Source organism: Halichoerus grypus, chromosome 7 (genome assembly GCF_964656455.1).
Source record: "Halichoerus grypus chromosome 7, mHalGry1.hap1.1, whole genome shotgun sequence".
Classification (NCBI taxonomy): Eukaryota; Metazoa; Chordata; class Mammalia; order Carnivora; family Phocidae; genus Halichoerus; species Halichoerus grypus.
Window position 1 is genome coordinate 56,246,743 of NC_135718.1, and position 27,369 is coordinate 56,274,111.

The following is a 27,369-nucleotide window of genomic DNA, read 5'->3' on the forward strand; positions in this document are numbered from 1 at the left end:
CCTGAGTGGCTCAGTCAGTTAAGTATCTGACTCTTGATTTCGACTCAGGTCATGATCTCAGGGTTGTGAGATCGAGCCCCAAGAGTCTGCACTAGGCATAGAGAGCCTGCTTAAGATTCTCTGACCCTCTCTCTTAAAAAAAGGGAGATATTGAAAACTCCCCTCTTAACCATTAGTGAAACTAAATAAGATTTCCATTTGCATAAATACAAGAGGCATTATCTTTTCCTAAGTCTTCTCTTTTTCATTACCTAGAGATAAAAAGCAGTTAAGTTAAATGGGTTAAATTAAAAGAAGCCCAGAACAGTAACTAGAAGAGAATTAATTTTTTTTAAAGAATTATTTATTTGCAGAGAAAGAGAGAGTGCGCACAGGCAGGGGAAGCAGCAGGCAGAGGGAGAAGCAGACTCCCCACTGAGCAGGGAGATCCCAGGACCCTGGGATCATGACCTGAGCCGAAGGCAGACGCTTAACCAAGGGACCCAGGCATCCCCAGAATTTTTTTTTTTTAAGTTTATTTATTTAAGTAATTTCCACACCAAATGTGGGGCTCGAACCCAAAACCCTGAGATCAAGAGTTTCATACTCTTCCACGGAGGCAGCCAGGCACAACCTAGAAGAGCAGAATTAATTTTTAAATCTTTTCATGTAAAAGCATTGAAAGAGACAAATCTAGCATTAATATTAAAGCAACCAAAGATTTATAATTTTATGATAAATGGTTTTCCTTTTTTTTTTTTTTTTAAAGATTTTATTTTATTTATTTGAGAGAGAGAGAGAATGAGAGACAGAGAGCATGAGAGGGGGGAGGGTCAGAGGGAGAAGCAGACTCCCTGCCGAGCAGGGAGCCCGATGCCGGACTCGATCCCGGGACTCCAGGATCATGACCTGAGCCGAAGGCAGTCGCTTAACCAACTGAGCCACCCAGACGCCCCGATAAATGGTTTTCCTTAATTACAGAATTATTTTTTAAAAATTGGGGGCGCCTGGGTGGCTCAGTCGTTAAAACGTCTGCCTTCGGCTCAGGTTATGGTCCGAGGGTCGAGCCCCGCATCGGGCTCCCTGCTCGGCAGGGAGCCTGCTTCTCCCTCTCCCACTCCCCCTGCTTGTGTTCCATGTCTCGCTATGTCTCCCTCTGTCAAATAAATAAATAAAACTAAAAAAAAAAAAATCATGTAACAAGGGGTGCCTGGGTGGCTGAGTCAGTTAAGCGTCCGACTCTTGATTTCGGCTGAGGTCATTATCTCAGGGTCGTGAGATCAAGCTCTGCACTGGACTCTGCGCTCAGTGCAGAGTCTGCTTTAGATTCTCTCTCCCTCTCTCTCTCTCTGCCCCTCCCACTTGTGCTCTCATTCTCTCCCTAAAATAAATAAATCTTAAAAAAAAAAAAATTCATGTACCAAAATGACATTTGCATTCTAAATAGATTAAAAGGAAATTAACCCAGGAGATATGTTTGGTGGGGAGGAAAAAGGTAAGGGATCATTTTGCTAGCAAATGGCTGTTTCACAAATTGCTTTGTTCCCACTGGAGTAGCATTAGTTTGAGATCCTCCTACAGCATCAGTCAGATAACATGGTATATACTACATAAGCAGTAATACCAAACACTAATTTTTTTCATTTATTCAAATTACTACTAGATGGTAGGCACTATTAAGAATCATATTAAGTAACTGGTAATAAAAATAAAGTCATGTAGTATATAATATTTAAAAACACAGGCTTACTGGAATTATTAATGTACTAAAAATTATAAATATTTTAATATTTGCAACCTTTTATCAGGACCAATAAGCATGCACATCGTGTTTTATAATTGCCTCAGTAAGCCTCTATATTTGTTTGTAAATGTCTCTAGTCTAAGTATTTCATTTTCATCTTGTGGACAATGACCTTTTGGGTCAAGTAAGTCTGACGGACTTTTCCAACATAATTTATAAAACAAAACATACAAACAAGAATGTGGAATGTGTTGGTAAGATACAATAATTGAAGAAAACTGTAATTTTTCATAAGCTATTATGAAATTAGTATTTTGGAATATTTTGTTTTATTTAAAGAATGAAGCAATCACTTCTTTAGGGATAAAAATCTTCAATTATTTTGAAAAATAAATTGTATGTTGTAAATCTGCTCTATAGTAATGGTAAGAAATAGATTCATGTTGAAAAATAAACATCTTTTATCTTACACTTCCGTCAGTCACAAGTATAATTTTAAATCCCACTGAATGCTATTTTAATTCTAAACAATATAGCATTACCTCATTCCCAAGAGGTAATTAGACATTATGTATTATATGTCTCCTGATATTCTGATAAACATACCACTACTTATGAAGTATTTTTTAAAAAAATAATAATTAAATCAGAACCTGATTAAGACTTTAGATCCAACTATCAATTTACAGGAAATACAGAGGCCAGAGGAACATTTAAATGATACTACAGGAATGCAATCACCAAAAGTGAATCCTGTAGGAAAAATCAGCTGGTGTTCAACCCCCCCAAAATAAATTGAAAGAAAAAAACAAAAACAAAAAAACAGAATCCATGAAAAAGGCCATCAAAGAGATTTAAGAAATATATTAACCAATCAAAATGTGTATACCTTATTTAGATCCCAATTCAAACTTAAAATATTACCTCAAATGAATGTTCTTTATTGTCCTCTAATCTGTAGTCTAAAAGTACACTCAAAGACATAATGCTACAATCAAACTTTCCACTTTTTGCAGCCCAATTTGGATGTACAATGATGGCTGGTTCATCAGGCAAAATATATCTTCTTTCCCGACGCTGGCGTTCCATTTCCTCTTGACGTTTTCTTTCTTCTTCCTACATATTTGAAATTTTAAGTAATGGTTAAACCTCCATGTACAATATGTATGTATGTATCAAATGCACACCATGTAAAGAAAAAGGGCAAAATTCCCATGACTCCTTATGGTGATTATGCCAATCATAAGGGCTGGGAAGAAAGTTCAAATTTAGTAAAGAAGACAGCAGCTTCCGTGGCTCCTACTTTTCTCTTTTGAGTTTCCCAGCACAAGAAACTAACTTCTAAAGAGAAAAAAAAATACCTATGTTAACATTATATAAACCAGGGATTCTGGAAAATAGTTGACAGTAGCATAGTTTCTGGATCTTCCGGAATCCCCATATAAAAAGGGAATAATCTAGGGGCGCCTGGGTGGCTCAGTCATTAAGCGTCTGCCTTTGGCTCAGGTCATGATCCCAGGGTCCTGGGATCAAGCCCCGCATCAGGCTCCCCGCTCTGCGGGAAGCCTGCTTCTCCCTCCCCTACTCCCCCTGCTTGTGTTCTCTCTCTGGCTGTCTCTCTCTGTGTCACATAAATAAAAAATTAAAAAAAGAATCTTAAAAAAAAAAAGGGGGGGAATAATCTAGATACCAAAACCAACATCCAACATTCATGTACATTCAGAACCAAATAAGGTGAAAAGGTATTGCCAAAAACCCCAATACACAAATGAGTGGGAAAAAGCCACAAGAGCCAGAAGACCTATATGTTACTGGCATCCGTGCAGAGGGAAAGCAGAAGGAAACAATGGGGTTGTCTGATGGCTCTAAGAACAGGAAAACCACAAAAGAGTCAAAAGGCGTTCACTGGAAAGTGAGTTCAATTTCATAACAGCAGCTGAAACTAGGCAACGTTTTACTCCCAACAATAGTGAGTACAAAGAGCCTGTGTTAAGATCTAAAAGGGCCTAGAATATTCTAGTCCTACGAACTTGCAAAGCTTATTTACCAGGGCATCTTTCCAGCACAGGGTCTCTCACCCTGTGAAGAAATTTCTGAAAGCAGAATCAATAGTGAGCAGGAAAGCAACAACATAGACATGGGAGGAAAAGGTCCCAACCCAATAAACAGTGATGGAAGGGCAACAGAGATCGAAATCTTGGAAAGCAAATAACCATAGTTTTTTTTTTTTTAAGATTTTATTTATTTATTTTTGTGAGAGAGAGAGAGAGAGGGAGAGGGCACGAACAGAGGAGGGCACAGAGGGAGAAGCACACTCCTGACTGAGCAGGGAGCCCAATGCGAGACTCGATCCCAGGACCCTGGGATCATGACCTGAGCCAAAGGCTGACACTTAACTGACTGAGCCTCCCAGGCACCCGCAAACCACCACAGTTTTAAACAGAGTAAGAAAACAACATAATATATAAATCTTTATGAAGTTAGGAAAAAGCTATCTTTTTATTAAAGATTTATTTGAGAGAGAGAGAGCGTCGTGCATGCGCAGGCTCCCCACTGAGCACGGAGCCCAACATGGGGCTCAATCTCATGACCCTAAGATCACACGACCTGAGACGAAACCAAGAGTCGGTCACTTATCTGACTGAGCCACCCAGGCACCCCTTAAGCAACCTCTTCTAATAAAATGTTAGGCAAACTAAATTCACATAAAAATGAGCAAAAGAAAGTATTGAGGTCAAGTCCTATAGAAAGTTACTATTTAAAAGAGAACAAGGAGAATTACATCCCTACAGACAATGAAAGTGGGCCAGAAAAACAGGCATAGACAGATAAAAATCTTAACTATTTTTTTTTTTAAAGATTTTATTTATTCATTTGACAGAGAGAGATACAGCGAGAGAGGGAACACAAAAAATCTTAACTATTTTAAATTTTTTTTTTTTTTTAAGATTTTATTTATTTATTTGAGAGAGAGAGAATGAGAGACAGAGAGCATGAGAGGGAGGAGGGTCAGAGGGAGAAGCAGACTCCCTGCCGAGCAGGGAGCCTGATGCGGGACTCGATCCTGGGACTCCAGGATCATGACCTGAGCCGAAGGCAGTCGCTTAACCAACTGAGCCACCCAGGCGCCCCAAAAATCTTAACTATTTTAAAGCGTACTAAGAGATTAAGAAAATCTTACAAGATATGAAAGGACAATAGAAATAAGAATTTTATTTTTTTTAAAAAAGATTTTATTTACTTGAGAGAGCAAGAGAGAGAGAGAGAGCACGAACGGGGTGAGGGGCAAAGGGAGAAGCAGGGTCTCCGCTGAGCAGGGAGTCCGACGCGAGGCTCATTCCCAGGACTCCAGGTTCGTGATCTGGGCTGAAGGCAGACACTTAACTGACTGAACCACCCAGGAGCCCCAGGACAATATAAGTAAGAATTTTAAAACTGAAAATGAGGTGATAGAATACAAGAGCCACCCAGGCGCCCTGAAAACATGCTTGTAGATAGCAGTTTTATTCACAATACCAAAAGGTGAAAACAACTCAAGTGTCCATTAACAGATGAAGGGATAAACAAAATGCAGTATATACATGCAATGGAATATTATTCAGCCTTATAAAGAAATGAAGTTCTGGGGCGTCTGGGTGGCTCAGTCGTTAAGTGTCTGCCTTCGGCTCAGGTCATGATCCCAGGGTCCTGGGATTGAGCCCCGCATCGGGCTCCCTGCTCAGCGGGGAGCCTGCTTCTCCCTCTCCCACTCCCCCTGCCTGTGTTCCCTCTCTCGCTGTCTCTGTCAAATAAATAAAATCTTAACAAAAAAGAAAGAAATGAAGTTCTGATCCATGCTATGACATAGATGAACTCTGAAAACATTATGCTAAGTGAGAGAAGTCAGACACAAAAGAGCAGATACTGTATGATTCCACTTCATGAGGTATCTAGTATAGTTCCCTCTCTCACTGTCTCTCTCTGTCAAATAATAAATAAAAATCTTAAAACAAAACAAACAAAAAAAAACAGTAACATAGGGACGCCTGGGTGGCTCACCCAGTTAAGTGTCCGTCTCCTGGTTTTGGCTCAGATCATGATCTTCAAGGTCGTGAGATTGAGCCCCACATCATGCTCCAGGCTCAGCACAGAGTGTACTTGAGGTTCCCTTCCCTTTCCCCCTCCCCAGCTCTCCCCCACTGCTCATTTTGCTCCCTCTAATTAATAAATAAATAAATAAATAAATAAATAAATAAATAAATATCCTAAAAAGAAAAAAGAGTAACATATATTTAAGATATTTAAAGAAATAAAAATGTGAATCAAAGACTTTATATTTAGCAAAACTGACTTTTTTATTTTAATAAATGTCTATTTTAATGTTTTTCACAATAGAATAAATACTTCTCTTGATGACTGCAGATACATAAGGCTGTTTGGTAGTATTCAGAACCACCACAGTAATGGTGGTCCTCCTGATTGGTGTGTACTCTTCAGTAATTATAAGGAATTACTTCTCTGAAACTGCTGTCAAACCAGCAAGACTGCATTTATGCATCCATCATTTTCAGGGTTGTTGGTAACCTGGGCATATTTGCCCCAAATAACTTTGCCTCCTTGTGTCACAAGGCCCAACTCACTCACGTTCACCTCAATTATAGTGCCTTTGGTAATAACACCCAAAGTTGTATATAGTGGGGATGAAGGATTCTTTTTTACACCAAGTATTGGCAGGCAAAAGGTGGCAAAACTGACTTTTAAGTATAGTATAGTCAAACTGTTATGAACATACATGAGCTCTGAGGAATCTCCTAGAGATGAGCTTCAGAGACAATGACAAAAGGACTATTGGTGAGCATTAGATACGGTAATTGTAGGACAAACACTAAATGAGAATTAAAAGAGTATGATATGTAATGCTACACGTTAGGATGATGTACTTATAGTACAACATAAAAACAATGGGGAGAAAATGACAATAGGAAATGCAAAAATAGGGGCGCCTGGGTGGCTCAGTCAGTTAAGTGTCTGCCTTCGGCTCAGGTCACAATACCAGAGTCCTGGGATCGAGTCCCTCACCGGGCTCCCTGCTCAGCAGTGAGTTGTTTCTCCCTCTTCCTCTGACCCTCTGCCCACTTGTACTCACTCTCTCTCAAATAAAGAAATTAAAAAAAAAAAAAAAAAAAAAGGAAATGCAAAAATAATTTTAAACAAATTTGAGCAATAACATTAGTGGTATACTATTAGTTCTACATTAGTGTTGTGTATCTATATATATGTTCCTACTCACTGGACAAAAAAAGACAATTTGAGCTTCAATAAGGATAAGAATTACAATGAACTGAAACCCATAAAATGTGTTTAAATCTACAAATTCGGGGAGCCTGGGTGGCTCAGTCGGTTGAACATCTTGCCTTCAGCTCAGTTCATGATCCCAGGGTTTTGGGATCAAAGACCTACATCAGGGTCCCTGCTCAGTGGGGAGTCTGCTTCTCCCTCTCCCCCTGCCACTCTCCCTGTTTGTGCTAATAAAAAAATCTTAAAATAATAAATCTATAAATTCATAATGATGTTTATTTTTTTTAAAAGATTTTATTTATTTGAGAGAGAGAGCACAAGCAGGGGGAGGGGCGGAGGGAAAAAGAGAAGCAGGCTCCTCGCTGAGCAGGGGAACCGATGCAGGGCTCAATCCTAAGACCTTGGGATTATGACCTGAGCTAAAGGAAGAAACTCACCCGACTAAGCCACCCAGGCACCCCAACAATAACGTTTAAAAACAAACAGGTAGGGGTGCCTCGGTGGCTCAGTCGTTAAGCGTCTGCCTTCGGCTCAGGTCATGGTCTCAGGGTCCTGGGATTGAGCCCTGCATCGGGCTCCCTGTTTAGTGGGGAGTCTGCTTCTCCCTCTCCCACTCCCCCTGCTTGTGTTCCCTCTCTCGCTGTGTCTCTGTCAAATAAATAAATAAAAATCTTTAAACACACACACACACACACACAAACCAAACAGGTAACCATCAGAAGATGATAGGGAACCAATTCAGTATCTTGAAAGCTGGATAAAATAAAGGAAAACAGTGCTTGCTTCAGCAGCACATGTAATAAAATTAGACCAATATGAAGAAGATTAGCATGGGCCTTGCACAAGGATGACTCATATTTAAGAAGCATTCTATATTTTATTTATTTATTTATTTGAAAGAGAGACGCAGCGAGAGAGGGAACACAACCAGGGGGAGTAGGAGAGGGAGAAGCAGGCTTCTCACGGAACAGGGAGCCCGATGCGGAGCTTGATCCCAGAACCCTGGAGATCATGACCTGAGCCGAAGGCAGACGCTTAACGACTAAGCCACCCAGGTGCCCCGCATTCTATATTTTAAAAAAATGAAACGAAATCAAGCACTGATCCTGCCTTCGTCTATATGAATTTACAAATAGGTAAAACTATACCACTACGTAATCAAATAGCAGAAGAGGAAAATATGTGAAAACAAAATGGTAAGAATTATCACCAGTTTTCAACCCCACTGGCTGTTAACATCAAAAAGTGAAAACCAGCTCTTCTTTGCCTTCTCTATCTACTCCTTCTGTTCATAACAATTCAATTCTAAAGCAACTCCTCCATGCAAAGCAAGTGTCTACACAGGGGACGGAGGCTGACAGAGAGGTAGAGCTACAATGCCCAGAGCAGATGAGCTGCCCAGTTACCAGGTATTAAAACCCAAATAGAGTAAGGAGGGCATCCATATAAAGACAGAATACAGGGTAGGAAATCAGACCAAAGTAAAGAGGGTATCCAGATAGGAAAGGGAATGCGACAGACAACTGAGCAAGTAAGTAAATAATTATTAAGTACAATGGAAGCTGTTTCTCATTATTGGACAAAAGAATTAAATATATGGAAAGGAAGAAACTGAAATGAACTCTGATGTTGGGAATAGAATTGGAGATACTAGCATAAACTTACGACATTCAATACACACAATATATACTAACAAATACAGATGCAAATACGTATACACATAGGTAAACATAAGTATAAACGAATATGTATCTACCAAAACTGTTCACTGACAGGGGTTGACAGCAGCACAACAATGATACCAATGAATAGGTCTTGGCTTCTAAATATCATTACCATTCTTCACTAAAAAGTATCAGGGCTTCCTGGGAAAATGGCTGATTCCAGAACCAGGGCAGGGATAGTACACAGTGAGAGTGCAACATTGTTTTGTGCTGCAAAGTAAGTCCTCAAAATATGATGAGAACGTGTCAAAGGACATAGAAGCCAACTCGACAGGGCTCCCACTGGCCAAGTGAGACAATTTCACTATCAAGGTAAATATTTATAATCTACTGAATAAGAAATCACAAATCAATGCACCTCGGAATAACAAGGCAATTCCACATTATCACAAAAACATCACATCCAAGAAATTTAGCACTGCTTCAATATTATCTAATATCACATCCATAATCAAATATCTCCAGTTATTCCCAAACTACTCTTTATGGCTTTTTTCTTCCCCCCTATTCAGGACCTGTCAAGTTTCACACTCAGCGCATTCAGTTGTCACGCCTCGCTAAACTCTTTTACTATATATCATTTTTCTTCTTTAGTCTCTCATTATATAGACCTTTTTTTGAAAAGTTCAGACAAGCTGCTCTGCAGAAGTTTTCACATTCTAAATTTATCTGATTGTTCCCTCATAATTAGATTAAGGTAAAACACGTTTGGCAAGAATACTTCATAAATAATGATGTACCCTCCACAATGCATCACATTAGGAAACACATAATGTTGGTTTCTCCAATTACTGGTATTCTAACATGCTTCTTATATTCCTGTATTTCAAATTCAGAAAACAAATGACAGGCTTATGCATGCAGGAATTATTTTAAGGGCATAAGTCTATAGTCTCAGAGTCTTAAGGACTGAAGTGCAATCAAACACATAGCTGTAGAAGCAGCAAAATTCTGGAATAAGCACTTCACTAGAACTCAATCTCTGAACTTAATGGCTCGGTCAATCAAATTTTATCTCATTTTCTATATCTAAGATATAGGAGTAATTTTTTTAAGTAAACTCTATGCCCAATATTGGGCTTGAACCCATGACCCCAAGATCAAGAGTCGCATGCTCTAATGACTGAGCCAGCCAGGCACCCCAAACACATGAATAATTATTCATTTTTAAAGGGGAAGATTAAAAATACATGACTTGGAAACAACTCAAGTGTCTCTCAAGTGGAAAACTAATAAACTGATACATTGATACTATGGAATGTTATTAAGGAATAAAAAGGAACAAATTAGTGGGCACCTGGCTGGCTCAGTCGACTGGGCATCCAACTCTTGATTTCTCCTCAGGTCATAGTCTCAGGGTCATGGGATAGGGGCCCTAAGACAGGCTCTGAGCTCAGCACGGAGTCTGATTGGAATTCTCTCTCCCTTTACCCCTCACCCGTTACCGCCCTTCCCCACCCTCTCTAAAAGCTTAAAAAAAAAAAAAAGGAAAACATTAGTGATATATACAACAAAATGGGTGAATCTCTAATGCATTATGCTGAGTTGAAGAGGTCAGACTCAACAGGTTGTATGGTTCCATTTACATTATATACTTGAATTGGCAAAACTACAGGAAACAGGTCAGTGGCTCCCAGAGGCTGGTCTGGGAGGCAGAAGGTACACATGGAGAGAGGAAAATGCTTACAGAGGGATACAGGGGATGTTTAGGGGGTGGCAGACCTGTTTTATATCTTAATTGTGGTGGTGGCTGCACAACTATATGCATTTGTCAAACTTGCAAAACTGGTTGAATCTTAGAGTTATGTAGTTACATCTTAAAAAAAAAAAAGATTTATTTTAGAGACAGAGAGTGAGCAAGCAGGGGGAAGGGGCCCCTATAGTTTTATCTTAATAAAAGTATACACAAACATATTTCAAGAACTCTCTATAAACCAATATTATATTTAATAGTATATACCTCTTTATCATCTTCAGATTTCCTATCATCCTCCTCTTCCTCTTCTTTTTCTGATTTCTCTAATTCCTTTTGTTCTTCTTTTTGCTCTTCTACTTTAAGCTGTTTTGTCAACCGGGCTATTAACTGGGATTTTAATCCTTTAGAACTAAGAGCTCGACTTTCCAATTCTTTTCGGAGATCATTTACCTAAATATACAGAGCATAAAAACACAGAAAAAGAAAATGGGATATTGAAATAGGGAACAAACTATGCAATTATCTTTCATCTGGTTTTTTAAAATGTTGGTGAAAAATACACTTGTACAGCTCAGAACATGTTTGTGAAAATGCAAACTGATAGAATATTTTTGGAAAATAATCTGTAACATGTTTTAAGATGCTTTAAAAACCATTAATGCTCTTTGACACAGAAATTCTAATTTATGGCAGTTCACCCTAAAGAAATATTCTAAACACACTGGAAAACAAAACAAAACCTTTACATATTTCTTGTAACAGTTCCTTCCTCAAAAATGTGAAGAATCTAAATATCCAACAAAAGATAATAATACCACATCAACTAGATGAGAGGAATACAGAACATTTAAAAATAATTACATGGGAAACACCAATACTAATTGAAAAGGATGAGACTGCCAATGTTTTATACATGATCAGAACCAACCAACCAACCAATCATAAAGCTTGTACACAGAAAAAATAATGGAAAAAATACACTAAAATTTTAACAGTGGTTGTGTTTGAGTTACAGACTTGAGTAACTTTTATCTTCTATTTTTCTATGTATGTACCAGTTTTTAAAATAAGCACACATTGTATTTATAACCCAAAGAAATACAAGTTTTAAAATAAGAAACTTAATGGCAAAGCCATCAGTTTGAAAAGTCCTGGGATGCAGGCTTAATCTTACGATATACATTCTCTACTTACTAAAAAAAAAGCAATGTGGGTTAAAAAACTACAGTTTCATAAGAAGGAAGAAAACGGGTTTTTTGCTAACAAAAGCTAACCAAAAGGTCAGCTTTTATGTGTTAAAAGTAACAGGCTGCAAAAGCTTGTGATCTTCTGATCTATGTAGAACGTACACACGTAGAATTCTATGGATCTACATTCACATTATAAGCCCAGAAACGAAAAAGTATAGAATGATAATCAGTCCAAAGACATTGGGGACCAAAGAAAAACTAGTACAGCTTAACCAATGATTTTCAAAAGAGGCTTTTAAATTATTCTTTCCCAGTTCAGATGTGTATCAACCTACTTTTTAAATATTATTTCAAAAACTAAAGTAATCTTGATAATCTTTTTCCTGTTTCTTCCCTTTTCCTTGAATTTAAATTACTTAAGTGCAGAAATTCTGCCTTCTTGCTCAGTTCCCCAATCAAAAAATGATGCTACTCACACTACATGCACTTGTATATTACACTCGACAGATATAGGCTGCACTGATTTATGAAGTCAACCTTTATTTAATAATTATACACACATGTATAAATACAGAATATTTATTCAGTTGACTTTATTTTTAGTGGTTTTTTTTATGATAAAACACGGATCTCATTCTCTATTCTTGTCAGAGATTTCAAATTTCAAAGTTACCTTCATTGTCTTTGGATCAAGTTTAGACCAATGGGTGGGAGTAGAAATTTCTTTAGCTTCACCATCATCTTTCTCTTCTTCATCCTGATATACAAAGTTAAGAACATAATTACTATTCTGAAACCTTAAAATAAAAGTAATTTATTTTTAAAAGTCTGTTGCTGATCTGTGCAAGGTCACAAATGTTTCAGATTGTCTTCTCCTAAAGTTATTATTTAGGCAATTCCACGTACATACATTCTACCACTTTTAACTGATCACAAAGACACTCATCAGCCAATCAAAGCCAGATCTGTGAAACACAAAAGGGTGATAAATTACAACACAAAGGATATCAGGGATGCACAAACACTGCCGGTCTCCACTAACCACACAGTGTGTGATCTTGCCCCAATTTTCAAGCCACCCAAAGTTAAGACTGATTTAGTCAGACCTTTCAAATGTACCAAAGACGATGCCACATAGCCTGAAATATCAAATCTCTCAGACTTGTGGTTGTCCAATTTCAAATATCCATGACTAGAACTGATGACCGTGAAAGAGAAAATTTTTTAAATTTTAGAAAATGGCAAAATGTTTAAAATGGCTTAATACTGAATCTTGCTCAACAACTGGTCCCAGATTCCAGCAACTAGACCTATGATAAAAACAAAATTCTGTGCAATTTAAGCACAACTTATTTTCCTTTGAGGTCTCAGCACTCTTAAAGTTAGCATACTAGACAGATTTTTTTTTTAAAGAAAAGAAAATACAACTATACTGCTGAAAGCTGGATTACCAGTCGCTGTTACCAGTTATGTTCCTCCATGTGTGTTTGTTATGTAGTGTGTGGTGTGCATTTGTGCCTGTGTTCCTGTGCCTGTGAGAAGCGGAAATAGAAAAAGGGATTAGCGTTCAGTGCCTGTTCTCCATCAGCCTCCTTGCGTTCACCCTGAAGCTTCTCGACCAGCTGCTGCTTGTATCCTCGGGAGAGGGTTTCCCACTCTGAGCGGGTGGGAAGGCAATGCCAAACATCCGGGAAAAATAAAACCACTGTCTCCACATGAGCTGGAACTGTACGCCCCTTGTGGGTCTCCTCAGGGCGATGGTAGCGAATCTCTGCAAAACGGTACCTGTTGCAAGGGAAGAAGCATGTTGGAAAAAAAATTCTAAAATACATTTTAAAGACCCTAGTTCACTTGTAGCACATCAAGTAAAGAAATTTTGCTGCAAGAACTTGAGGTTGGTCTAAAGAAAAAAAAATTATAGAAGCCATAGTTCCTCTTTTGGTACATTTGTACAATATTTTATGGTTAAAAGAATATGTTCCCCAAGGCATTTTCAAGTTTGATTATAGAGCTACCCATATTTTAGAGAATACCTGAAGAAGCTGGATAGCTGTTCAGATTTCATGTGCTAAAAAAAGAATATTCTCAATTAAGTCACAAGAAATACACTAAAATACACAAGACAAATAAGCCTCAAGAGAAAATATGGCTGAACAAAAATAATCAGCACCTACATCATTTTATAACAAAAGAATTATAATGAAATGAAGTTCTCTCTTGACGATCTTCTCCAGCTATGCATGAAATGAAAAATATTTTCAACATACATCCAACTTCCGAAGTAAAGCATAACAAAACATTTAAGTAATGTTCAGTTTATTTTGATTAGTTCTTAAATCCTTTTTCCCCCAAACATTTTTGGCACCAAATAAACTTTTGCTACAAATGGGAATTTTCCTTTGAGATTACCTGCATGATCAAGGTTGCTAAAATAAGGGGGGAGGGGAGGCTGACAGATAAGAACATCTATATAAACTATGAAAAAACATTTCTAATCAAGAAATGAATTGGTACTTACCATTGTGTGCATACACTTAGATCAATGCCTGTCAGAGCCTTACAACAACGAATAGCAGTCTTAATCAACACAGAGGGGTCTTTTTCTGGGTCTGGTCCATCCAACGAAGGAGACCAGTGACCTCCAATGGCCATGGCTTCATCCTTGCCTTTCATGCCCACTAAAAACTAATTCAAAACAAAGAATCATTTACATGTGTTATGCAACTTGTCAAATTACAAATAAAATACTTGAAAAGGAAAGGGACAAACCTTTCCAATATCATTTTTACTACCTCTGGTATCTGTCAGTCAAGGAAGAGTTCAGTTCATCGTGTTCCACACTGCATTTCAGCAATGGAATAGGATTTACACATCATAACTCATCCTTCTAAAATATTTCTTCAGATAAAGAATTTTTTTAAAGAAACAAGCTATAATTCACACTTTAAAAGAATCCAAAAATATACTAAATCCAATACCACTAAAATTTTACTATCCTACGAGCATAAAATACCAAAATGACAGCTGAACTAGTGACATACAAATAAGATATAGCCATAATCTTCACTGAAAGAAAATCTTCATCATTAAATTTTGAGTGCCTTAACAATACAAAAATTAGTTGTTAATAAGTTAAAAATGTAGTATTTTTAATTTTGTATATTATATATATATATGTATTTTATATACATATGTACACACACACACACACACACAGAGTTAGAACTAAGCAAAGCAAATATATACCTGAAGTTAAAATAAGTGTTTCATTTTACCTTAACAAGTCTAGCAGGATGTTGAAATCCATCTCGAAGTTCTTGTGGGTCTTCAGCAAGAGCACATGACTTATGATACAAATCTTCCATACTAGGACTAGCCATCAGCATTACCTATTATAGTCAAATAATTCAATCCTGTCAAAAGTCTAAAGTAATGTAAAAAAATGAGAAGCACTACTAATTATCCTTACATATTAGATATCCAAAATTTTTTTATAAAAATGGAAAGTAAAATGCTACAGCAGAAATGGTATTAGATACTTTATAATGATAGAATTTTAACTTGTCAAGAAATGCTTTTTGATCAATCTGTTCTATAATAGCCAAAAACTATCCGACCATAAGCAATATATTGAATGTTACCCTGAAGGCTAACATATAGGGAATTCACCAACATTACGTTTTATCTGAGGCTACCAGAAGTCACAGAACATTCCAAAAAGCTATTCAATAAAATCAACTTCATCTTCACGTTTATGAGTTTCAAAATGTTAAAATAATAACCATGAATTTTACAGCTTAAGAGATAAGACAAAGAGGTTAAATTAAATTACTTAAATAACCAAAACAGAATCAGGCAGACAAGGAAAAAAAAAAAAGCTATTCAGGTCTTAAACATAACCACTTCCAGGAGATTAATTCCACATACACTCTTAATATGAATAACTGCTCAGAAATTTTAGCTATATATCACAGAATACAAACCTTTGCACTGTATAAATGGTCAGCATCTGGTGGATCAAGAATAGCCATATTTTTTTCTAAGGACTCTACTTCTCTGTGCATTACATAGAAATTGCAGTAATTTCCCAGCTGAAATGGTCTTGACAAAGGGAAAGCATCCACCCATGTAAACTGAGCATCAAAAAAGTCACTAGGTATATATAAATTCTGATAACGGCGCCTTAGTTCCATCATGTCACAACTAGGACTGAAAAACAGACATAAGTAAGTGAATAAATAGCCTTAATATCAAAGATTATATAAACATTCACTCCATTCCACATCTAAATATATAAGCTGACGTGGTTAAAAGCCAGCTGAGAATGGTCAGAGTCAATTATTAATGAGCTATAGATTTGCAAAGAGCCATATGAAACCTCACTTTCAAATTTGTCTACTTAGAGCTTTAAATAAATAACTGGTACCTAAGTGTTACCTTCATTTCTTTGCGTTTTCTGTGTAGCTTGAAATACGTTAGAGACCCTCTGAAATAACTTCAATGCCAGCTCCAGAGAAGATATGAACAAAAAGCAGTTCTACCTCAGCTGAAACTACGAATTTTTTACAAAATTATAATTCATATAGAATGGATACAAAGAAGGGACAAGATTGATACCAAATGATGAGTACTCCTCAATCAGGTTCATATAATGTAAAAAAAAAAATCTTCATTTTATAGTAAGATCCTATATCAAGCATATTTACATTCAAAATTAAGCACAAAAATCCACATGAAAGCTAAATCTAAATGTTTTTTGATTATCTAACACCTCCATACCTCTCTCTGTTAATGATTATGATCCATACCTGATGGATTATTACGTAAAGAGGGTAAGTTTCTTGCCTTTTAAATCTGACATACTGATTGTTTTAAAGGATGCTTTCCTTTTTCCTAAGAAGCAGAGCTTTTAAAGGAAAGGAACCCAAAGGTAAATCAATCTGGTAAAAGAACAAAGGATTTCTATTAAAAGCATAACAAAAAGTGGAAAACAACAATTTGTAAGATGAAAAGATAACTACATTATCTTTTTTATTATTTTTCTTTTCACTGTCTTTTTGAAAGACAACTGAAGACAAGGTATAAATTATGACCTAATATATTTGTAGGGGTATCTTTTTATTTGAAGCCTAAAAATAACAAACATATAGTGACAAACTTGTCATCAGGTATGGTTGCTAACATAAGTATACATTATTTGGATAAAATTCTGCTGTCAAAATAAGGAAAATTTGAAAAATACGTATTTGAGTTTTTTAAGAAGTGTTTCAAATAGACAGTATGTATAACAGTTTCTTAGTTTTCCATCACTAGAATTTTTGAAGTTGTGTTTTACCCTGTAGGATTTTAATCTACAATAAAACAAAGGATGTACAAGTGAGTCATTTCTTGGCATACAGTATCTTATAATCACATTACTATAAAACAATCTTGATTTCCACAACTATAGATGAGAAAAGGTATAGTAATTTCAAATGATTTTTATTTGTAATGGGTTGATTTGATGTTCTAGGAATTTATTTCAAAGTGATGAAATGAAACTATGAAGGTCTAACCCGGAAGGAGAGAGATAGCTATTGAATTTATATCCTATTCATCACAATTCTCCCCAAAAGTAGAGCAGAGCTGCTCTATTTAATATATTTGGGACTGGAGAAGTGTTTTTGGTTCTAATAAGTTTCTCTGATATATGCAATCTAGATAAAAGTAAATAGGAGTAACAAGAAAAGTAGTACAAATTAAGAATAGTTGCTCATTTGACCACGTGACTAAATGAACATGAACTATCTACCAATTAAGCAAAGTTCCTAAGCAAGATTTTTTTTGGCACTGAATAGTTTAAGTTTACACTGTTTTACTCAACCTAGAACTGAATATATAGAAATTTAAATTTCTGACAGGTCAGTATTATCAATATTATTATTCTTTGTTGAAACACAGTAATATTTCCTCAGGAGACTGAAGCGCACACAGTTATTTGTTCCTATGCTAAACAGCTTTAAACACTGCTTTTAATGATTCATTTTTATTTTATTGTCAATTTGTTTTCTCCATTTGTTAATTTATCTTATATTCAATTGCCAGTCCCATCCCAGGGCCTTTAGATAATTCCTCCTTCCCCTTAGACTAAATCAGTCATTTGACCAATTTGCGTTTTTATGAATTACAACTTTGTAGTTATTACCTGGCCATGACATCCCACCACCACCGTTAATTATGGAGTATCTACAACTGCCACAGACTGGATTAAGTGCTTTAGATACACAATCTCAATTTAACCTTAGTAATTCTACTAGTTGATAAAATTTCCATTTTGCAGGTGAAACTAAGAAATTCTTGTCAACTTGCCTATTACCTCTGACTCCAAAGGCTGAAAAATGTATTTATATACATGTATATATGTCTGTGAGTGTATATGAAGGTCTATGTTGCTATGATGCCACACCGTCACAGCTAACTTGAAATAACTGGTCCACTACTGTGTTATTACTTCATCATACACAATGAACTACGCGTGGACTTTAAATAAAGTTATCAATAAATCTGGACCTTAAAGATTAACTTTAAGAAACAAATTAAAAAAAAAAAACACAAGTTGATCACAAGGGGCTCTTTTTCAATAACTACTATCTTTAATGATTTTATGAATATATGAAAATACACTCCTACTTCAAACTGCATTTCTGCCCTATATAAAGTAAATGTCAGGAATGAAAGTTGTAAGAAAAATATCTCTGTAACATTCTACTAAATTAGACAAATTATAAAACTGGTAATTCAATAAAACAATGGGGGGAAAAGAACTTACCAGTCTAAGGAAAATTTTGAAAACTGAACTGTGTAACGTGGAACAACACGTCGAACTCTCCGAGGTGATCGTTCTCTCTCTCTTCGAGGAGATCTCTCCCGGGAACGTTTTCTCTGAGGAGATCTTTCCCTGGATCTACGTCGTTCTCTCTCCCTTTCACGACTTAAAACAAAATGTTCTAAAATTACTAACATTTCTGGCATTATTGAACAGTTTAATAAAACAGATAATATAAGATTCGCTAATATATTTTAACAACTTCTTAAAAACTGTTGTACAGTACGTGTAACACAAACTCACCATTTAACCGTTTTTAAATGTATAGTTCGTGGCATCACATGCATTCACAGTGTGCACCTTCACCACCATCAAAAGTACACTTAAAAAAAAATACCTTCGGTCATCTTTTCTGTTAGGCACTTGATCCCCTCTGTCATTCCTTCCTGAAAATCTGGATGGTGGATCTAATCTTCGTGCTGGTTGTGGCTGTGAAACTATACGAACAGGAGGCTGCAATAAACCAGCTTTAAAAGACACACACAAAAAATATTTTGACTTAAATAAAAGCATTACCCAGTTAAGTTTTACAACTAGAAAAAGCTGGCTGATGTTTTAAGCTTCGTGGCCAACAAATAGTAGACACCACTTGTATATTTGTATATATTTTTGTAATCATTTAAAAATGCAAAAGCCATTTATAGCTCAGTCACCATATAAACCAGGCCATGGACCAAATCAAAGGGCTGTAGTTTGAAATCCCTGATCCACAGAGAGTACAAAGACTGCTGTACAAGTTATTCACAGGGTGCCAAACTATCATCCAAAGGTTCCACAGAGAAAAAGAACTCCTTATTATGGAGAGATCTCCACTCTGACCTAGTTATGAAATTTAGCATCAATTAATGGAAGAATCTGACATGTGCAATACAAATTACAAAACATCACCTATAACGTGTCCTGGCCAAAGCCTTTCTTTTTCTTTTTTTAAGAGAGAGAGCACAGGGCACCTGGGTGGCTCAGTTGGTTAAGTGACTGCCTTCGGCTCAGGTCATGATCCTGGAGTCCTGGGATCGAGTCCCACATCGGGCTCCCTGCTCAGCAGGGAGTCTGCTTCTCCCTCTGACCCTACCCCCTCTCATGCTCTCTGTCTCTCAATCTCTCTCGTGCAAATAAATAAAATCTTAAAAAAAAAAAAAAAAAGAGAGAGAGAGCACAAGTGAGCCAGGCGGTGGAGTGTGGGGGGCAGAAAGAGAGGAAGAAAGAAAATCTTAAGCAGGCTCCACACCCAGCGAGGAGCCTGACGTGGGGACTCAATCTAACAACCCTGAGATCATGAACTGAAACCTAAATCAGAAGACTGATGCTTAACTGACCGAGCCACCCAGGCGCCCCTTACCAAAGCCTTTAGACTTACTCTAGTAGGTTCATAGTTTATAGGGCAGATAGAGGAACAAGATAAAAATGTCACAAGGAATAAAGGCAAATCCATTATACAACATTCCAAAAGAATCTACAGGACAACTAGCCCAATTTCTTAAAAAAGTCAATGTTGTAAAGGAAGAAAGAAAAAGCGGGAAACTGGGGCACCTGGGTTGCTCAGTCAGTTGAGTGTCCAACTCTTGATTTCAGCTCCAGTCATACTCCCAGGGTCCAGGGATAGGGCCCTGCCTCGGGCTTTCCACCAGTGGGGAGTCTGCCTTGGGATTCTCTCTCCTTCTCCTTCTGCCCTCTGGCTCCCCCTCCACCCCTGCACTCTCTCTTAAATAAATATTTGAAGAAAAGAAAATGTGGGTAACTATTCTAGAATAAAAAAAATAAAATAACATAACCAAACACAACGGATAAAAGTTGACTGACTTTTTGTTTAGGAAACAAAACACAACCTTCAAAGACCTCTGGGAGACAAATGGGGAGATTTGAATATACTGAGAATACTTAAATGCTTTTTCTTAGATGTGATAATAGATTGTAGTTATATAGAAAAATGGTCTCGGAGCACCTAAGTGGCTCAGTCATTGAGCGTCTACCTTCAGCTCAGGTCATGATCCCAGGGTCCTGGGATCGAGCCCTACATCGGGCTCCCTACTCCACGGGAAGCCTGCTTCTCCCTCTGCCACTCCCCTTGCTTGTGTCCCCCTCTCTCACTGTCCCTGTCAAATTTTTTTTTAAAGATTTTATTTATTTATTCATAAGAGACAGAGAGAGAGAGGCAGAGGGAGAAGCAGGCTCCCTGCTGAGCAGGGAACCAATGTGGGACTCGATCCCAAGACCCTGGGATCATGCCCTGAGCCGAAGGCAGACGCCCAACCATCTGAGCCACCCAGGCACCCTAAATAAATGAAATCTTAAAAAAAAAAAAAAAAAAGGAAAGGAAAGAAAAGAAAAATGGTCTCTTTTAGAAAGGACATGCTTCAGTATATAGGGGTGAAACATCCCAGTGTCTGCTAACTACTTCAAAGGAATAAGCAAAAACTGTATATATTTGTACACAAGTAAGCAGGCAAAACACATAGTAAAATGTTAACAATTTTACAAGGTTGTAAGTATATAACTGATCACTTTACTGTTCTTTCAACATTTTTGTATGCTTGAAAATTTTCATGATAAAAATTGTGGGGAGGAAATAAACAGCTAACTCTTAGGAAAAGGAATCCATAGCTGCCAATGGAAATTTTTTTTTTAAGTGTTTTTTTTTTTTTAAGTTTTTATTATTTATTTGACAGAGAGAGAGTGCACGAGCAGGGGGAGTAGCAGGCAGAGAGGGAGAAGCTAAGCAAAGAGCCCGATGTGGGGCTTGATCCCAGGACTCCGGGATCATGACCTAAGCCAAAGGCAGATGCTTAATCAACTGAGCCACCCAGGCACCCCTAAATAAAATCTTTAAAAACAAACAGAGGGATGCCTAGGTGGCTGAGTCAGTTAAGGGTCTGCCTTCGGCTCAGGTCATGATCCCAGGGCCCTGGGATCGAGCCCCATGTAGGGCTCCTTGCTCATCTGGAGCCTGCTTCTCCCTCTGCCTGCTGCTTCCCCTGCTTGTGCTCTAACAAATGAATAATTAAAATCTTTAGAAAATAAATAAATAAATAAAAACAGAAAAGAAATCACAGGACTACCAGTCAGATATTTGGAAGAACCAAGTAGACTGAAAACACCCTGGCATTATCTAATAAGTTTAAGTCACACAAACCCTCAGACCTTGCAATTCCACCTGAAGGTGTATGTATGTCCTAGAGAAACCTGGGCACATGCTCCTGGACACATATGAGAGGACATTTATAACAGCATTCTCTGAAACCAAAAACTAGAAATAATCCTAACGTTTACCAGAGAACAGATAAACTGTACAATATTCGTATGTGTGATATTATCTAATAATGAAAATGAAGAATCAGCCAGATGGAAAAACTAGTATGAGAAGGGTGCCTGGGTGGCTCAGACGTTAAGCATCTGCCTTCAGCTCGGGTCATAATCCCACTCCCCCTGCTTGTGTTGCCTCTCTCCCTGTGTCTCTCTGTCAAATAAATAAAAACTTTAAAAGAAAAAAATAGTATGAGAAACTTTTAGAACATAATGTTGGGAAAAAATAAGTCAGGTGCCTAGGTGGCTCAGTTAGTTAAGCGTCTGCCTTCAGCTGAGGTCATGATCCCAGGGTCCTGGGATCGAGCCCACATTGGGCTCCCTGCTCAGCGGGGAATCTACTTCTCCCTCTGCCCCTCACCCCTGCTTGTGTGCTCTCTCTCTCTCCCCCTGATAAATAAAAATATAAATTAAAAAAAAAAAGAAAAAAGCTAAGTTATACAGAACACATTATATAAATGGAATCAAATACTATGTAATATTCAAAGACAAATTTAAACTGTATTATAAGGATGCATATTTAGAGAGTTAAACCAGTAAAAAAGAGTAACTAGCAAAATTCTAAGTTTTACCCAAGTAATGATTACATGGATGTTAATAACTCATTACACTGTAATCTCTTTAATCATTTTGTTTTAAGTGTGTTATAATAAAAGATAAAATGCCACAAATTATACTTTTAAAAAATACTAATTAGGCTGGGCGCCTGGGTGGCTCAGTCGGTTAAGCGTCTGCCTTCGGCTCAGGTCATGATCCTAGGGTCCTGGGATCGAGCCCTGCATCGGGCTCCCTGCTCAGCAGGAAGCCTGCTTCTCCCTCTCCCACCCCCCTGCTTGTGCTCCCTCTCTCGCTGTGTCTGTCTCTGTCAAATAAATAAAATCTTAAAAAAAAAAAAAAATACTAATTAGGGGTGCCTGCATGGCTCAGCTGACTAAGCATCTGACTCTTGATTTTGGCTCACGTCATGATCTCATGGTCATGGGATGGAGCCTCACACTGGGCTACATGCTCGGCGGAATCTGCTTGAGTTTCTTTCTCTCCTCTCCCTCCCCCTCTGCTCTTCCCCCTCCTCCTGTGCACGCTCTCTCTCTCTAAAATATATATATATTAAAAAAAAAAAACCACCCTACCAAAAACAACAACAACAAGCCAATTAATTAGGTTTTTGTTGGGGCGCCTGGTGGGTCAGTTGGCTGACTGCCTGCCTTCGGCTCAGGTCGTGATCCCAGGGTCCTGGGTTCGAGCCCCGCACCTGGCTCCCTGCTCGGCAGGAAGTCTGCTTCTTCCTCTCCCTACTCCCCTCATGCTCGCTCTCTCACTCTCTCAAAATAAATAAAATCTTTAAAAAAAAAAGTAGGCTTCTGTTAAGCCAAGGCTATCTTGTTAACACTTCAATAAAAAGTGTCCAGAATGTCAAATAATTAATTTGCAAAGGAAAACGTAAAATACAGCTCATTTATTTCATGCACTATAATTCAATGGATAATTTAAAGTACTATCACCAGACAACACATATATAAAATATTATGTGTAGGGGCACCTGGTTGGCCCAGTCGGTTAAGTGGGCAACTCTAGATTTTGGCTCAGGTCTTTATCTCAGGGTCCTGGGATTGAGCCCCATGTTGGGCTCCCTGCTCAGCGGGGAGTCTGCTCGTAGATTCTCTCTCTCCCTGTCCTCCCCTCCCCCCTAAATAAATAAATCTTAAAAAAATAATAATAAATAAAATGTTGATTATATGACATTTCCTTCCATTACAGATAAGATACCAATAAAGGGACTGGGGATTAATATTGATATTTAAGTTCACAAAGAGCATGTCTTTCTATAAAAGCAATAAAATAAAAATACTTCCAAACAGCTACATAAGTAGAAGTGGTCTGCACAAGATACTTAAACCTCCTTTCAAGTATTTTGGAAATCCTTGCCTTTTTTTAAAAAGCAAATTCTCGTTGTTTCAACAACTACAGTTGTAAAAGTTACGTGTTAGTCTGAAACAGAAAAGACACACTGCAAGTAATACCTTTCTGCTGTGGCTGCTGTAATAAAGGCTGTGGCTGAGTCTGCAATAATGGTGTAATAGAAGCTGCTGAGATCTGGGCCTGCAGGAGGGACTGGGGTTGGGGCTGAGCCTGAACACCAAACGTCGTCTGTGGTGCAATTGGCTGAAGCACAGCAGGAGGAGTCTTCAGTAAAGGTTGAGTTTGGGATTGATTCTTAATAAAAATAAAGAAATAAAATAAAAATTTTAAAGAGGAAGAAAAAACTCTGAAAATCAGTAAACTGAATCACCAAGTTTCTATAACACCTAACTCCGTATTTTATATACCTGATTTGGTAGCGTCTGAATTCTTTGAGCATTCCATTTAAAAGGCATATTGGGATTATATGTAGCTTCAACCAATACTCTGTCACCCACTTGGGGGGTTTTCCCTTTGACAGCACTGGAAAATAAGTTAAATATACATTCAATTAAGAGATTCCTCCAAAAAAAATTTATACTTGTAGTATTTTACCTAACGTAAACTATCTGAAATGGAAATCTAAAAAAAGCCCTTTTAAAAAGTAAATATACCTCCTAGACTTATTTTATTTTAGAACTGATCATGTTTCACCCTCCCTAAAAAACACAGGGTTTGAAGTGGAAGAAATAACTTTGCACCTCATATTCTCCCAATACTGTGTCCCTCCTTCTACAGTACTAACTTCTATAACCCAAGAGTAAGATTTCCTTTGGGCTGTGGAGTGATAAGAGAAATGCAGATGGAACACAGGAGACCCATTTTTAGAAAACTCTCATGATAGTTAAATTTAATTTCCCAAATAAAGTACTTTCTAAGGCAGTTCACTAGGAACACAGTTGAAATATCCAAGGAAAATCTTTCATGCAACCACCATCACACTAACAAAATACTATTCTGAATATGTCAGTCATTAATCGTTCAATCCTACTCGTTAATTTTTCAATTAAAAAATGCTTTTTTAGTACATAGCATCATTAGATATGTCAAACAGAAGATTAAATTTTAAAAGGCATATGACTATTTCAATCTCTATTCTCATTGTAAGTCTGCCCATGAAGAGTTGGAAAAATTAACTCACTCCTATAAAACATGTATAAAGAATTCACCGTAACTATTTTATTAAGTAACCAGAGGTATCTTCACTCATATTCTCCAGAAAAAAAGGCTAGATACAAATATAATACAAGCCAGGTGACTAAAACAAAAAATAACTAAACCACAATCCTATGCCACAATTAGGTCTTATCAATATATTTCAGGCTAAATACAAGAAGGCATTTGCCAACACCTAATTAAGTTACCTAAGCTGAAAGAATACATCTTCATCCACAAATCCAAATGTATCATGTAGTTTTGTAACCACTCCTGTAAAAACACGCTGTTTCTGAGGCTGAGTTTGTTGCTGACTGGACCTTGGTGTTGGATACGATACAGTTATCTGTGCTGCAGGCTGAGGAGTAGACAGGCTAAGGCTTGTAGGCAGTGCAACAGCTGGCTATAAAACAAAATCAAGATCAAATCAAGCTAATGCTTTGAAATACTCTAGAAATTAAAAATGACCACTCAAAACTAACTCAAAATGTAAAATTAACTTATTTAAAGTTAGGAAATACACATGTACACCTTGAAGATGAGAATCAAGTCTGAAAAAAACCTTTTTTTTTTAATCTACCTCAACATTAAGTTCACCATAGTGAAATGAGTTTTAAGAATACTGCAGGTGCGCCTGGGTGGCTCAGGCTGAGCGTCCGAACTCTTGATTTCAGCTCAGGTCATGATCTAGGGTCATGAAATCGAGCCCTGCGTTGGGCTCTGCACTCAGCAGGGAGTCCATTTGGGATTTTCTTACTCCCTCTCCCTCTGCCCCTCCTCACGCTTGAGCACGCACACACACACTCTCTAAAATAAATAATGCACATTGGGGTGCCTAGGTAGCTCAGTCAGTTAAGCATCAGACTCATGATTTCTCAGGGTTGTGAGATTGAGCCCCACGTCAGACTCATGTGCTGAGCATGGAGCCTGCTTAGGATTCTCATTCTCTCTCTCCCTCTTCCTGTGCAACCCCCCCTTAAAAAAATACTGCATATATTAGGGGGTGCCTGGCTGGCTCAGTTGGTGGAGTGTGCAACTCTTGATCTTGGGGTTCTGGGTTCAAGCCCCACACTGGGAGTAGAGATTACCGTAAAAAAAAAAAAAACCTGCAAATTTCAGTCCCCTCTTAGAAATTCAAAACAATAGTGGCATAATACTCAGGAAAGTCCTATATAAGTGAAATAAGTCAGCGAAAGACAAGTATGTATGATCTCACTTACAGGTGAAATCTAAAAAAACAAAAAATTTATAGAAACAGAACAGAACCTTGGTGACTGCCAAGGTTATGGAGGGAGGAAGAAACGGGTGAAATTGGTCAAAAAGCACAAACTTCTATTTATAAGATAAATAAGTTCCATGGATGTACTGTACAGCATGATAACTATAATACAGTATTGTATATTTGACAGTAGCTCTTAAAAGTTCTCAACAGAAAAAAATTTTTAACTATGTGAGGTGATTCATGTTAAAAAAAACTTATTATGATGGGGCGCCTGGGTGGCTCAGTTGTTAAGCGTCTGCCTTCGGCTCAGGTCATGATCCCAGGGTCCTCAGATCGAGCCCCACACTGGGTTCCCTGCTCAGTGGGAAGCCTGCTTCTCCCTCTCCCACTCCCCCTGCTTGTGTTCCCTCTCTCGCTGTGTCTCTGTCAAATAAATAAATAAAATCTTTAAAAAAATAAATAAAAAATAAAAAATAAAAAAACTTACGGTCACCATTTCACAATACATAGATAAATCAAACTATGCCGTATACCTTATGTTAATACAATATTACAGATCAATTATCTTTCCGTAACACTGAACAAGAAAAATGTTAACACTTTCATTCATCTTTTCTGACACAGACATGAATAGTATATTACTGATTAAAACTTCTATATATAAATAGAAATAAAATAATTAGAAATAAAGAAACAATCATCTGACTCTTCAAGGCAAAAAATACTATTTGTTTTATACTTGCCCAATAAAGCAAGTCTCTTAATTTCTGTAATTTAAACAGAAAAGGCCAAGTCATATATATAGTATGACTATTTCTCAGCCTACGTTTCTCAGACTACGACCACAAAATTATTTCTCATGAAATTTCTTTAATACTCTAAGACAATAATGATTTATGGATGCTATTCCAAGAAAAGACTAATGTTTATAGCTTTTCTTAGTATGGAAATTCTACTATTAAAGACTGAAAATTCAGGACCAGTGTCAGTTGATTTTGATTCCTTAATGAAAATAAAGTGAGGCTGACTTCTCAAGTGCATTTTTTTTTTTTTTACAAATATAACAGAGTCAAGACTAAAATGGTATGAAAGATTACAAAGCTTGTCCCCTACTCCTGTTCGTCAACTACCCAATTCCCTATCCATGGATAATCACTGTCACCAGTTATTATTACAGGTTCTGCTTCCTTTTTATCCGTTTCATAGTATTTCACTTTAAGTCAGTGAACCATGGCCCTTGGTCCAAATCCAGCCCACA

General features: G+C 37.4%; 1 protein-coding gene and 2 non-coding genes across 7 annotated transcripts in view; 1 reads left to right on the forward strand and 2 right to left on the reverse strand.

Annotated features, from left to right (window-relative positions):
- The window catches only part of CCAR1 (cell division cycle and apoptosis regulator 1), a 61,171-nt gene that overhangs the window by 14,006 nt on the left and 19,796 nt on the right, over positions 1–27,369 (reverse strand). For 4 of the 5 annotated variants that reach the window (XM_036113832.2, XM_036113833.2, XM_036113835.2 and 1 more), the window contains 12 exons: positions 25,099–25,292; positions 24,103–24,217; positions 23,797–23,989; positions 18,813–18,942; positions 18,419–18,580; positions 15,594–15,819; positions 14,886–14,999; positions 14,129–14,295; positions 13,185–13,395; positions 12,284–12,367; positions 10,685–10,870; positions 2,648–2,839 (listed from right to left, as the gene is read on the reverse strand). In XM_036113832.2, coding sequence (XP_035969725.1) covers positions 2,648–2,839; positions 10,685–10,870; positions 12,284–12,367; positions 13,185–13,395; positions 14,129–14,295; positions 14,886–14,999; positions 15,594–15,819; positions 18,419–18,580; positions 18,813–18,942; positions 23,797–23,989; positions 24,103–24,217; positions 25,099–25,292 — 1,974 coding nt within the window. The remainder of the gene's footprint in view (positions 1–2,647; positions 2,840–10,684; positions 10,871–12,283; positions 12,368–13,184; positions 13,396–14,128; positions 14,296–14,885; positions 15,000–15,593; positions 15,820–18,418; positions 18,581–18,812; positions 18,943–23,796; positions 23,990–24,102; positions 24,218–25,098; positions 25,293–27,369) is intronic. The other variant, XM_036113836.2, reaches the window with a different exon arrangement.
- LOC118549468 (U6 spliceosomal RNA) lies at positions 7,776–7,880 on the forward strand. The gene has a single exon (XR_013450072.1). It is a non-coding gene; the product is annotated as a U6 spliceosomal RNA (small nuclear RNA).
- LOC118549469 (small nucleolar RNA SNORD98) lies at positions 14,427–14,491 on the reverse strand. The gene has a single exon (XR_004924109.1). It is a non-coding gene; the product is annotated as a small nucleolar RNA SNORD98 (small nucleolar RNA).